The 13,320-nt window shown below is 43.5% G+C and overlaps 1 protein-coding gene across 2 annotated transcripts; it reads left to right on the plus strand.

The window, feature by feature from the left end:
* Positions 1-3,177: 3,177 nt before the first annotated feature.
* Positions 3,178-12,935, plus strand: LOC135258082 (protein-lysine 6-oxidase-like). 2 transcript variants are annotated; one of them, XM_064341299.1, is made up of 7 exons: positions 3,178-4,288; positions 4,407-4,515; positions 6,567-6,704; positions 7,902-8,058; positions 8,438-8,533; positions 10,809-10,929; positions 12,137-12,935. In XM_064341299.1, the coding sequence occupies exons 1-6, from the start codon at positions 3,334-3,336 to the stop codon at positions 10,926-10,928; spliced, it is 1,575 nt and encodes a 524-aa protein (XP_064197369.1). In that variant the 5' UTR covers positions 3,178-3,333; the 3' UTR covers position 10,929; positions 12,137-12,935. The 2 variants fall into 2 exon arrangements, with proteins under 2 accessions (XP_064197369.1, XP_064197368.1); XM_064341298.1 differs by having other exon boundaries at positions 10,809-10,924.
* Positions 12,936-13,320: the final 385 nt, after the last annotated feature.

Raw genomic sequence — 13,320 nt, forward strand, 5'->3', positions numbered from 1 at the left:
TCCACACACACAGCACTCTCATTCCACACAGCACAGCACAGCACTCTCATTCCACACACACAGCACAGCACTCTCATTCCACACACACACAGCCTCTATTCCACACAACAGCATCTCATTCCACACAACACAGCACTCTCATTCCACACAGCACAGCACAGCACTCTCATCACACACAGCACTCTCATTCCACACCAAGCACAGCACTCTCATTCCACACAACACAGCACAGCACTCTCATTCCACACAACACAGCACAGCACTCTCATTCCACACACAGCACAGCACAGCACCTCTCATTCCACACAGCACAGCACAGCACTCTCATTCCACACAACACAGCACAGCACTCTCATTCCACACAGCACAGCACAGCACTCTCATTCCACACAGCACAGCGCTCTCATTCCACACAACACAGCACAGCAGTCTCATTCCACACAACACAGCACTCTCATTCCACACAGCACTCTCATTCCACACAAGCACAGCATCTCATTCCACACAACACAGCACAGCACTCTCATTCACACAGCACAGCACAGCACTCTCATTCCACACACACAGCACAGCACTCTCATTCCACACAAACACACACAGCACTCTCATTCCACACAGCACAGCACAGCACTCTCATTCCACACAACACAGCACTCTCATTCCACACAACACAGCACAGCACTCTCATTCCACACAACACAGCACTCTCATTCCACACAACACAGCACTCTCATTCCACACAGCACAGCACTCTCATTCCACACAACACAGCACTCTCATTCCACACAACACAGCACTCTCATTCCACACAGCATTCTCATTCCACACAGCACAGCACTCTCATTCCACACAGCACAGCACTCTCAATCCACACAGCACAGCACTCTCATTCCACACAGCACAGCACAGCACTCTCATTCCACACAACACAGCACAGCACTCTCATTCCACACAGCACAGCACTCTCAATCCACACAGCACAGCACTCTCATTCCACACAGCACAGCACAGCACTCTCATTCCACACAACACAGCACTCTCATTCCACACAGCATTCTCATTCCACACAGCACAGCACTCTCATTCCACACAGCACAGCACTCTCAATCCACACAGCACAGCACTCTCATTCCACACAACACAGCACTCTCATTCCACACAACACAGCACTCTCATTCCACACAACACAGCACAGCACTCTCATTCCACACAACACAGCACTCTCATTCCGCACAGCACAGCACTCTCATTCCACACAACACAGCACAGCACTCTCATTCCACACAACACAGCACTCTCATTCCACACAACACAGCACTCTCATTCCACACAACACAGCACAGCACTCTCATTCCACACAACACAGCACAGCACTCTCATTCCACACAACACAGCACAGCACTCTCATTCCACACAGCACAGCGCTCTTATTCCACACAACACAGCACTCTCATTCCACACAACACAGCGCTCTCATTCCACACAGCACAGCACAGCACTCTCATTCCACACAACACAGCACTCTCATTCCACACAGCACTCTCATTCCACACAGCACAGCACAGCACTCTCATTCCACACAACACAGCACAGCACTCTCATTCCACACAACACAGCACTCTCATTCCACACAGCACAGCACAGCACTCTCATTCCACACAGCACAGCACAGCACAGCACTCTCGTTCCACACAACACAGCACAGCGCTCTCATTCCACACAGCACAGCACAGCACAGCACTCTCATTCCACACAGCACAGCGCTCTCATTCCACACAACACAGCACAGCACTCTCGTTCCACACAACACAACACAGCACTCTCATTCCACACAGCACAGCACTCTCATTCCACACAACACAGCACAGCAGTCTCATTCCACACAACACAGCACAGCACTCTCATTCCACACAGCACAGCACAGCACTCTCATTCCACACAGCACAGCACAGCACTCTCATTCCACACAACACAGCACAGCACTCTCATTCCACACAGCACAGCACAGCACTCTCATTCCACACAACACAGCACAGCAGTCTCATTCCACACAACACAGCACTCTCATTCCACACAGCACTCTCATTCCACACAGCACAGCACTCTCATTCCACACAACACAGCACAGCACTCTCATTCCACACAACACAGCACAGCACTCTCATTCCACACAACACAGCACAGCACTCTCATTCCACACAACACAGCACTCTCATTCCACACAACACAGCACAGCACTCTCATTCCACACAGCACAGCACTCTCATTCCACACAGCACAGCGCTCTCATTCCACACAACACAGCACAGCACTCTCATTCCACACAGCACAGCACTCTCATTCCACACAACACAGCACAGCACTCTCATTCCACACATCAGATCAACGACGGAAACGTCCCAGCAGGTGGCAGCAGTGGACTGTCTGTCCTAATTATTTTATTACTGGTTTTTGTACTGCAATTCTCAGTAAGGTGGTGGCAGTGTACAATCTTTATACTTTAGTGTCGCGAGCATTCCTTCGCTAATAGATCAATCAGGTTTCCGTCCGGATTAATAAAAGGACGGATAATTACTGTATGCTACGCACAGCTTCTGACAGGAGAGAAGGTACAAACAGGCGGTTTTTACGAACAGATAAACGAATGTTCAACACAGACCGGAAAGTTTATAGAGAAAGCAATGTTCTACACAGACCGGGAAACTTACAGAGAAAGGAATGTTCTACACAGACCGGAAAGAATATTTTAGTCAGTTCCGTTTACTCCAGTAAACGGACAAAAAACGTAAATGTACCAAAAAGCTGATAGCTGCCAAGAAGTTCCTATTCAGGACAAATGATTTCATGCTGGGAAAAACACTTATTGAGTCGTGAATATAAAAATCCGTATGCCTATACATATATCAAAGTGTTTAAGCATCTATAATAAGCCTCGTTTAACATGTTCATAACAACATTGTAATTACCCCGGAACAACGATCTCAATGTGAATTTTTGTTGGAATGTTGGACATAATGAATAATATTAGTTGGTAAAAGGCGCCCTCAAAATAAACGCAGTCTGTCGCGTAGGAAAACCAAATCCTGCTTTTTGTTGCTATGCCAACGAAATGTTCAACTACTTGGTGGTGAAATAGTTAAGGTTAATATTTCCCTTTATAGGTCAGAGCATCACTTTCTCTCTGGGATGTTCAGCAGAGGCGCACAAGGAGATTAAGTCAGCGCGATATTTTCTTTTCTGCAACAAACCTAGTCCTTTTTGCGCAAACCAATCCGATCGACAGATTTGATACAATGCAGAATTCTGTATGCTGTTGATATTTTTTTACCTGGTATGGCTAATTTCGGGGCTATAGTTCTGTACTTGCTGCATTTTTTCGTTTATTTCAGCAACGGGCAGCCACATGCGCGCGAGCGGGTCGGACCATGGACTCAAAGGATTCAGTGGGAAAACAACGGTCGCGTGTACAGTTTATTGAGCACGGGTTCCCAATATCGGCCACCGGAGCAGACAAGAAGGCCCTCCCGCGTGTACCTGAGCGCTAAACGTGAAAGCACCGGGCACCTTCTGTCTGTTCCGCCGTTAAGTCCTTCTCGAGGTAGAGATTTGAATTTAGGAGCTGCTGAACCCAGTGTGACTGGTTCTAACGTTGTGGGTCCTAAAAGAGTCCAGCCAAGTATATCCGATTCTAATGCCGTAGTTTTGGGGGTTGATCCTGGGCAGTATATAATCGCCACTCGCAGCGCATCGGTCGCGAGGCGCCGCAGTCACCCTCTCACTTCGCCACAGCGCGAAGAAGCAGATGAGTCCCCTGTTGCCGTTCAGGTTGCGTTCGGCACTGTCTCCAGTAGGAATTTCACGGCAGCAGAGGCGGCTGTAGAATTCTCGGGAGACACGCACGCTCGGGATCGTGATAGTGCTCTCGCGCTGGGCAGGACCACTCCGACAGTGGGCAGTGATGAGAAGCAGGAACGAGTAGGCAGACGGGCAACTGTTCCCGGGGGATCTAGATCGGCATTCCGTGACAGTAAAGAAGATAGGAACTCACTGGCAAATCCGTTGCAAGTTTCTGCACCAGTTAGAGCACTGAGGGACGATATATCTCGGAATGGCACTGGCAGTAGCAACACTGCATTATCTGTACAGGAGGGAGAGCGCGATCCACTCGACTCTTCAAAAAATCACAGAAACACGGTTTTCTACAACGTTTATGAGAATAACAGAAGAACTCCGGCGCGGACACACCGTCTGCCTGGCTCCGGGCACGGCGCCGGGTACTACCATCATGGTAAAGAGAGATTACACTGATATTTTTATTGTTTTTTTTTGCTCGATAAACTTTGAGATTGAAATTGCTGTATGCTACTCTCTGTGTTTGGCATAGTGACATGCGTGTTCTCGTGCAGGACTGCCGGACCTCGTTCCCGATCCTTACTACATCCAAGCGTCCACTTACATTCAGCGCGTGCAGATGTACGCGCTCAGGTGCGCAGCGGAGGAAAACTGTCTAGCCAGGTAAATTTCGCGCTCTCCCGTCGATCATCAGCAGTAGGAATGACTTGTTATTTACTTCCCTTATTATATAATTTTAAAGTCTGGTATATAACTGTTTTAGATCACCATCACGTACACTTTAACCATTTGCGTGACAGAACAACCACGCAACTGATGATAGCATTGTATTTATCATATTATTATGGTTCTGACTGTTCTTAAAAGGTCTGGAAAATATTCTCATGGTGGACCGTAATGGAGGAAATGTAAGTGGTAGAATATCTCACTTTACTCAGAAACACATGAAAGATTGTTTCCGTTTATTATTTATAACAAAACGGGCTAATCTTTCTTGCTAGGTGGCTGTCTTTATTTGGTAAATGGTAAATGGTAAATGGACTGCATTTATATAGCTGTTTTATCCAAAGCGCTTTACAATTGATGCCTCTCATTCACCAGAGCAGTTAGGGATTAGGTGTCTTGCTCAAGGACACTTCGACACACCCAGGGCGGGGTTTGAACCGGCAACCCTCCGACTGCCAGACAATCGGTCTTACCTCCTGAGCTATGTCGCCCCATAAATTATTTAATTTAGCGCGCTAACATTCCCAGTGTAAGTGCACTGATATATCATGAGCATGTGCCAAAAAAGACCAGCACAAAGACACTTATAAAAATGTTGTAACACAGGTCATTGTGACTAAATAGTTTACTGTAAGGTTATCTAATGTTGAACTGCTGTCGGTATTGTAAGCTGACTGTGTGGTAAATAAGCAGCATTGCCACGTGCAGTATTGATGGTAGTTCAGCCTGTGAACTCACACAGGCTAACTGCAGATCTGATTTCTGTTATGTCAGGCTCAGGATGATCTAATTCTCCTAAAGTCAGGTGTTTCAGGTAATACCCGGTGACCAGGCTATGGGCATGTTCTGAATAAGCAATATGAACTAGGGCAGCTGCTGATATTTCTGTATCGATTGTAACAAGCGTATCCCACACAAACCCATTAAGGGGCATGCCTGGTCTCCCTACTGACTAACTATACCATTACGAACACAAACTCACATAATGAACACTAACACACACTAATGAACACTAATAAACATAAAAAAACACTAACGAACACAAACAAACATAATGAACACTAACAAACACTAATGAACACTAACAAACATAAAAACAGTAACGAACATAACGAACACTAACAAACACTAATGAACACTAACAAATATAACAAACACTAACGAACACTAACGAACATAACAAACACTGACTATACCGCTAATGAGAAGTGAGTCTGAACACTGACTATACCGCTAATGAGAGGTGAGTCTAAACATAGCCAAAGTAACAGGGCTATCCATCTCAGAAGTAATTTTTAAAAATATCACAGCTGAAATCACAGTTTATTCATGTATTCCGTAGCTGAGAGACATGTCTAACAGCTGCTCCAGAAATGTAAGCTTTTTGTGTTCACCATGACAGTGAGATAGAGCGTGAATCATGACCTAAGCATCTGGGAAAAATGGAAAATACAGACCTAAGCACATTTCTGAGTTGGAGGAATATTCCGAATAAGGTGTTTACACGACTCCATACTGTGTAATAGAGGAATATCCCATATGTTGTGAACCAGTCACTCATATCTGGGACACAAGTTTATTCAGTTTATGGTTATCAGAAAAAGGTTTATATGCTACTCATGTCATAGTCAGAATGCTGCAATATTAGTGTATAAGTAAACAGTCAATGACATTATTACCAAGGGTAAATAAACCAAAGTTTATTAACTGAAAATCTAAAGCAATTTATAAAATACAGAAATAAAAAAATGGATAGTCTTGAAAGGGGAAACTTGGAAAAGCATTTTCCTGAAGTGGTATATTCTAGTTAATGTGTTGAAGGAGAAATTACTGCAGGACTCTGGTTTATGGTACGCATGGGCCTGTAGGGTCTGAGCCAATGATTTTATCACAATAAGAGTCCTTGATTGTTAGCTCCTCCCAGTCTGAGTCAGTGTTTTTTTCACAATAAGAGTACTCTATTGTTAGCTCCTCCCATCTATTGCCAGGTCTGCATACCGGCCTGGGGTCAGTGACCTGGAGTACCGGGTTCTGCTCAGGTTCCCTCAGAGAGTTAAAAACCAGGGAACAGCTGACTTCCTGCCACTCAAACCCCAACACCTGTGGGAGTGGCACAGCTGTCACCAGTGAGTATGCACAAACACACACACACACACTCACATACACACATACACACACACTCACATACACACACACACGCACACACTCTCACGCTCACACGCACACACTCACACACACACATTCATGCTCTCACACACACACACACACACACAGGCACACACACACTCACACACACACGTACACACACACCCACACACAAACTCAGGCTCACACACACACATACACACTCACGCTCAAACACACACACACTCATGCTCACACACACGCACACACACACGCTCACGCTCACACATGCACACACATGCACACACGCTCATGCTCACACACACACGCACACACAAACAATCCCTATCACACTCACCCATACACAGTACCTGTTATATTCACACATGCACACACAAACAGTCCTTTTAATATATATGCACATGCTGATATACACAGCCGCTGTGATGCACACCCACAAGAAAGTGAAAGAGAGATTATTTTATCAGCTTGGTTAGAGTTCAGTGAGCTCAGATTCTTGCTGGGTAATGTGGAAAGGACAGGTGTTGTATATCAGGTTCATTCCCGTAAGAGCAGGTGTTGTATGTCAGGTTTATCCCTGTAAGGACAGGTGTTGTACATCAGGTTCATTCCCGTAAGGACAGGTGTTGTATATCAGGTTCATTCCCATAAGGGCAGGTGTTGTACATCAGGTTTATTCCCGTAAGGACAGGTGTTGTACGTCAGGTTTATTCCCGTAAGGACAGGTGTTGTACGTCAGGTGTATTCCCGTAAGGACAGGTGTTGTATGTCAGGTCTATTCCCGTAAGGACAGGTGTTGTATGTCAGGTCTATTCCCGTAAGGACAGGTGTTGTATATCAGGTTTATTCCCGTAAGGACAGGTGTTGTATATCAGGTTTATTCCCGTAAGGACAGGTGTTGTATATCAGGTTCATTCCCGTAAGGACAGGTGTTGTACATCAGGTTTATTCCCGTAAGGACAGGTGTTGTACGTCAGGTTCATTCTCGTAAGGACAGGTGTTGTACGTCAGGTCTATTCCCGTAAGGACAGTTGTTGTATATCAGGTTTATTCCCGTAAGGACAGGTGTTGTATATCAGGTCTATTCCCGTAAGGACAGGTGTTGTATATCAGGTCTATTCCCGTAAGGACAGGTGTTGTATATCAGGTGTATTCCCATTTCTTCACCTGTGCCTCAGACATTACCACAGCATGGACGCCTTCAGTGACTATGACCTGCTGGAGGAGTCCTCCGGCCGTAAGGTGGCCGAGGGGCACAAAGCCAGCTTCTGCCTGGAGGACACGGCCTGTGACCCAGGCACTCGCCGGAGATACGCCTGCACCTCCCACACACAGGTAAAGACACCTACACCTGCACCTCATACACAGGTATAAACACCTACACCTGTACCTTGCAGAGGTATAAACACCTACACCTGCACCTCACACACAGGTATAAACACCTAAACCTGCACCTCACACACGTATGAACACCTACATCTGCTGGTAAAAACACCTACACCAGCAGGTATAAACACCTGCACCACTCAATAGCAGGTAAAACACCTACACATGCACCTCACCCACAGGTATAATCACTGGTACAGGTACAAGCAAATACCTGTGCACTCTCAGATAACAGGACACTTCTAAATGTGATGGAAGTCTTCTGTGCTACTTCAATTAAAAAATTGTGTGTGTGTGTGCATGAATGTGTGTGTGTGTGTCACGGCAGGGATTAAGTCCTGGTTGCTATGATATCTACCATGCCAACATTGACTGTCAGTGGATCGACATCACTGATGTGCCACCTGGAAGCTACATACTTCAGGTAACACCTCTATGACTCTACCACATTTATCTCACAGTAACACCTCTATGACTCTACCGCATTTATCTCACAGTAACACCTCTATGGCTTTACCAGATTTATCACAGTAACACCTCTATGACTCTACTGCATTTATCTCACAGTAACACCTCTATGACTCTACCGCATTTATCTCACAGTAACACCTCTATGACTCTGCCGCATTTATCTCACAGTAACACCTCTATGGCTTTACCAGATTTATCACAGTGACACCTCTATGACTCTACTGCATTTATCATAGTAACACCTCTATGACTCTACTGCATTTATCTCACAATAACACCTCTATGACTCTACTGCATTTATCACAGTAACACCTCTATGACTCTACCACATTTATCTCACAGTAACACCACTATGTCTCTACTGCATTTATCACAGTAACACCACTATGACTCTACTGCATTTATCTCACAGTAACACCACTATGACTAAATTTATTTATCTTACAGTAACACCACTATGACTCAATCACATTTATCTCACAGTAACACCTCTATGACTCTACTTCATTTATCTCACAGTAACACCACTATGACTCCATCAGATTTATCCCACAGTAACACCACTATGACTCTGATATTTCAAACAATTACAATTTAGTCATTTGATAGATGCTTTTAATGAGTTAAGAGATTCATGAGGTAGGCAAACACCACTAGATCCAGAGATCAGCAGAGAGAAATGCAACGAGTCCCAGCAATAATAGCCCGTCATACAGTAGTTCCAAGCCATAGTCATTAGTTGGAAAACTACCTGCAAATTCATCCCCATGTACATCTTAAGGCCAACCTGAGAATTAGTTGCAAGGAAAATGTCTGCTGAATGCATCATACCAATGCAATGTGTTTAATTCCTGCTTAGGTCACTCACTCAGGTCAGTTTATTACAGCGTCCGACTAGGAGCACCAGCTTTTACTTCCTTACAGAAACATGACTGAGCGTAGCCTGAGGTGAATACTCATTTAACACTCTAAGCTGGTCTTCTCTGCCCCAGCTGTACTTGTGAGGACAGGCCTCAGATCCGCACCCAGGGGAGAAAGATGCTGTGTCCATTGTGGCCTCTCCAGGAGAGTCTGGAGAGACGTCAGTAAATATTGACTGTGCCGTTTATAATGTCTACAGCTGCATTCACCACATCCTCGTCCCACCCAGATTTAGAGACCTTTATAGGAAGGTGAGGGCCCTGAAGCTACTGAGAGGCAGGGTGTAACATTTATATCAGTGTGTAACATTTATATCAGCATGTAACATTTATATCAGTGTGTGTAACATTTATATCAGTGTGTGTAATATTTATATCAGCATGTGTAAGATAACAGTAAGTGTAACATTTATATCAGCGTGTATAAGATAACAGTAAGTGTAACATTTATATCAGCATGTAACATTTATATCAACGTGTGTAAGATAACAGTAAGTGTAACATTTATATCAGCATGTAACATTTATATCAGCATGTGTAAGATAACAGTAAGTGTAACATTTATATCAGCGTGTATAAGATAACAGTAAGTGTAACATTTATATCAGCATGTAACATTTATATCAACGTGTGTAAGATAACAGTAAGTGTAACATTGATATAAATGTGTGTAAGATATATATTAGCGTGTGTAAGATTTAAATCAGTGAGTGTAAGATTTATATCAGTGTGGGAAACATATCAGCGTGTGTAAGATTTAAATCAGTGAGTGTAAGATTTATATCAGTGTGTGAAACATATCAGCGTGTGTAAGATTTATATCAGCATGTGAAAGATTTGTATCAGTGAGAGTAAAATTTGTATCAGTGAGTGTAAGATTTATATCAGTGAGTGTAAGATTTATATCAGTGAGTGTAAGATTTATATCAGTGAGTGTAAGATGTATATCAGCATGTGTAAGATTTATATCAGCGTATGTAAGATTTATATCAGTGTGTGTAAGATTAAAACATAGCATAATGATGTGAACAGGCCATTTAGCCCAACAATGCTTGCCATTCTCCAAACTAAATTTCACCTAGTGCTCTGATTACCTACAAGCTACATAGTATATAACACTGTATGAAGTGTGGTTTTCAAAACCCCCAGAGTTTCTTCCAGTTATCAATCAGTGCGTGTAAGACTTATATCTGTGTGTAAGGTTTATATCAGCTACTGTCAGATTTATATAAATGTGTGTAAGATTTATTTCAGCAGTAACAGTTCTTCATAGTTCAGAGGGTTTGACCACTTGCCCTCTTCTCACAGGTCACAGTGAACCCCAGTTTCCAGGTGCAGGAGGCAGATTATTCCAACAACGTGGTGAGGTGTCAGATCACCTACACAGGTGCATTTGTGCAAACGCACAACTGCAGGATAACACGGTGAGGTGTGCAACCCTTTTTTCTGGGCTTTGTGATTAGTAAGTAATAGCCTGTACACATTATGTTACATAGCATAGCAGCTTAGCATCAATAGCCTGTACACATTATGTTACATAGCATAGCAGCTTAGCATCAATAGCCTGTACACATTATGTTACATAGCATAGCAGCTTAGCATCAATAGCCTGTACACATTATGTTACATAGCATAGCAGCTAAGCACGAATAGCCTGTACTCACTATGTTACATAGCACAGCAGCTTAGCATGAATAGCCTGTACTCATTATGTTACATAGCATAGCAGCTAAGCACGAATAGCCTGTACTCACTATGTTACATAGCACAGCAGCTTAGCATGAATAGCCTGTACTCATTATGTTACATAGCATAGCAGCTAAGCACGAATAGCCTGTACTCACTATGTTACATAGCACAGCAGCTTAGCATGAATAGCCTGTACTCATTATGTTACATAGCATAGCAGCTAAGCACGAATAGCCTGTACTCACTATGTTACATAGCATAGCAGCTAAGCACGAATAGCCTGTACTCACTATGTTACATAGCATAGCAGCTTAGCATGAATGGCCTGTACCAACTATGTTACATGGCATAGCAGCTAAGCACGAATAGCCTGTACTCACTACGTTACATAGCATAGCAGCTTAGCGTGAATAGCCTGTACTTTCTATGTTACATAGCATAGCAGCTTAGTGTGAATAGCCTGTACTCACTATGTTATATAGCATAGCAGCTAAGCACGAATAGCCTGTACTCACTATGTTACATAGCATAGCAGCTTAGCATGAATAGCCTGTACTTTCTATGTTACATAGCATAGCAGCTTAGTGTGAATAGCCTGTACTCCCTATGTTACATAGCATAGCAGCTTAGTGTGAATAGCCTGTACTCACTCTGTTACATAGCGTAGCAGCTTAGCACGAATAGCCTGTACTCACTATGTTACACAGCATAGCAGCTAAGCACGAATAGCCTGTACTCACTATGTTACATAGCCTAGCAGCTTAGCGTGAATAGCCTGTACTCACTATGTTATATAGCATAGCAGCTAAGCACGAATAGCCTGTACTCACTATGTTATATAGCATAGCAGCTAAGCACGAATAGCCTGTACTCACTATGTTATATAGCATAGCAGCTTAGCACGAATAGCCTGTACGTTAATGTCTTCTCCGTTTCGGCATCCTCAGGAATTTGAAACATCCTGATAAGCTGTAAGACTCTCAGCTCTGCCATCCTCCACGCTGGTGAGGAGCTGGAGTCCTTTCCTCACCAGTCCTGCATGCTCCATACTGCCTGAACTTCAGGACTTTGATCATTATTAGTTCTTTTGTTTTTTAATAGTGTGTATGTATTTATGCTGCATATTAATTTCGCTACCGTAATAAAGAGAAGAGCTGTGTGAGAGGTTAATGCTGAATGACTGTGGACTGTGATATTCTTTGCCTCAGTGCAACATAACACTTCCCCTCAAGCTCTTTTCTTTTCTATGTCTGATTAGCTGCTCAGTTTCTGTCATTTCTTACTGGTACTACCTGATTTAATAAAGGCAGATATTCCTTGTTTTGTTGCCTTTAAAGCATTTTGAGAGTATTGGAATTAACAAAGAAAGTTACTGTGGTAGAATATTTTTAAAATTTACATGTGAAAAAATTATGCCTGGGTGTATTAGAGTGTAGTAGAGGTCAAACTCAGAACTGAATGATTCCCAAAACATTCTGAACAACTGTTTCATAGGGATGTATATCTGTGCATGTGTGCTGTAAGGATGTAAAAAAATAATTTCTTTACACACCAAACTGAAGCCATGAATTATGTGACAGTCACTATTCATAATGTTAAACAGTCATTTAATCCTTTAATGTAAATCCCTTTTGGAGTATCTTTGTTTTTCTGTGTTTTTTATACATGTAATATATTGACCTGATTTGTAGAACGAAAGATGGCTGGTTTTCTATCACTGATTTCACAATAAAAATGAAGGCAAATAAAAAAGGATCTAAAAGACTGTACTGATCCAAAGCAGCATGCCGCTGGACTGAGTCACTTTCACACAGGAGGACTCACATTCACACAGGAGGAGTCACATTCACTCAGGACTCACATTCACACAGGAGGAGTCACATTCACTCAGGACTCACATTCACACAGGAGGAGTCACATTCACTCAGGACTCACATTCACACAGGAGGAGTCACATTCACACAGGAGGACTCACATTCACTCAGGACTCACATTCACACAGGAGGAGTCACATTCACACAGGAGGACTCACATTCACACAGGAGGAGTCACTTTCACACAGGAGGACTCACATTCACTCAGGACTCACATTCACACAGGAGGAGTCACATTCACACAGGAGGAGTCACAT

This window comes from Anguilla rostrata, chromosome 6, assembly GCF_018555375.3.
Source record: "Anguilla rostrata isolate EN2019 chromosome 6, ASM1855537v3, whole genome shotgun sequence".
In the NCBI taxonomy this organism is placed as follows: Eukaryota; Metazoa; Chordata; class Actinopteri; order Anguilliformes; family Anguillidae; genus Anguilla; species Anguilla rostrata.

Bases quoted from the DNA above. Each gene is read 5' to 3' on its own strand.
- LOC135258082 (XM_064341298.1), top strand. From the start codon at position 3,334: ATGGCTAATTTCGGGGCTATAGTTCTGTACTTGCTGCATTTTTTCGTT. The intron at 4,289-4,406 runs GTAAAGAGAGAT...GTTCTCGTGCAG, and splicing joins CGCCGGGTACTACCATCATG to GACTGCCGGACCTCGTTCCC. The intron at 4,516-6,566 runs GTAAATTTCGCG...ATCTATTGCCAG, and splicing joins GAGGAAAACTGTCTAGCCAG to GTCTGCATACCGGCCTGGGG.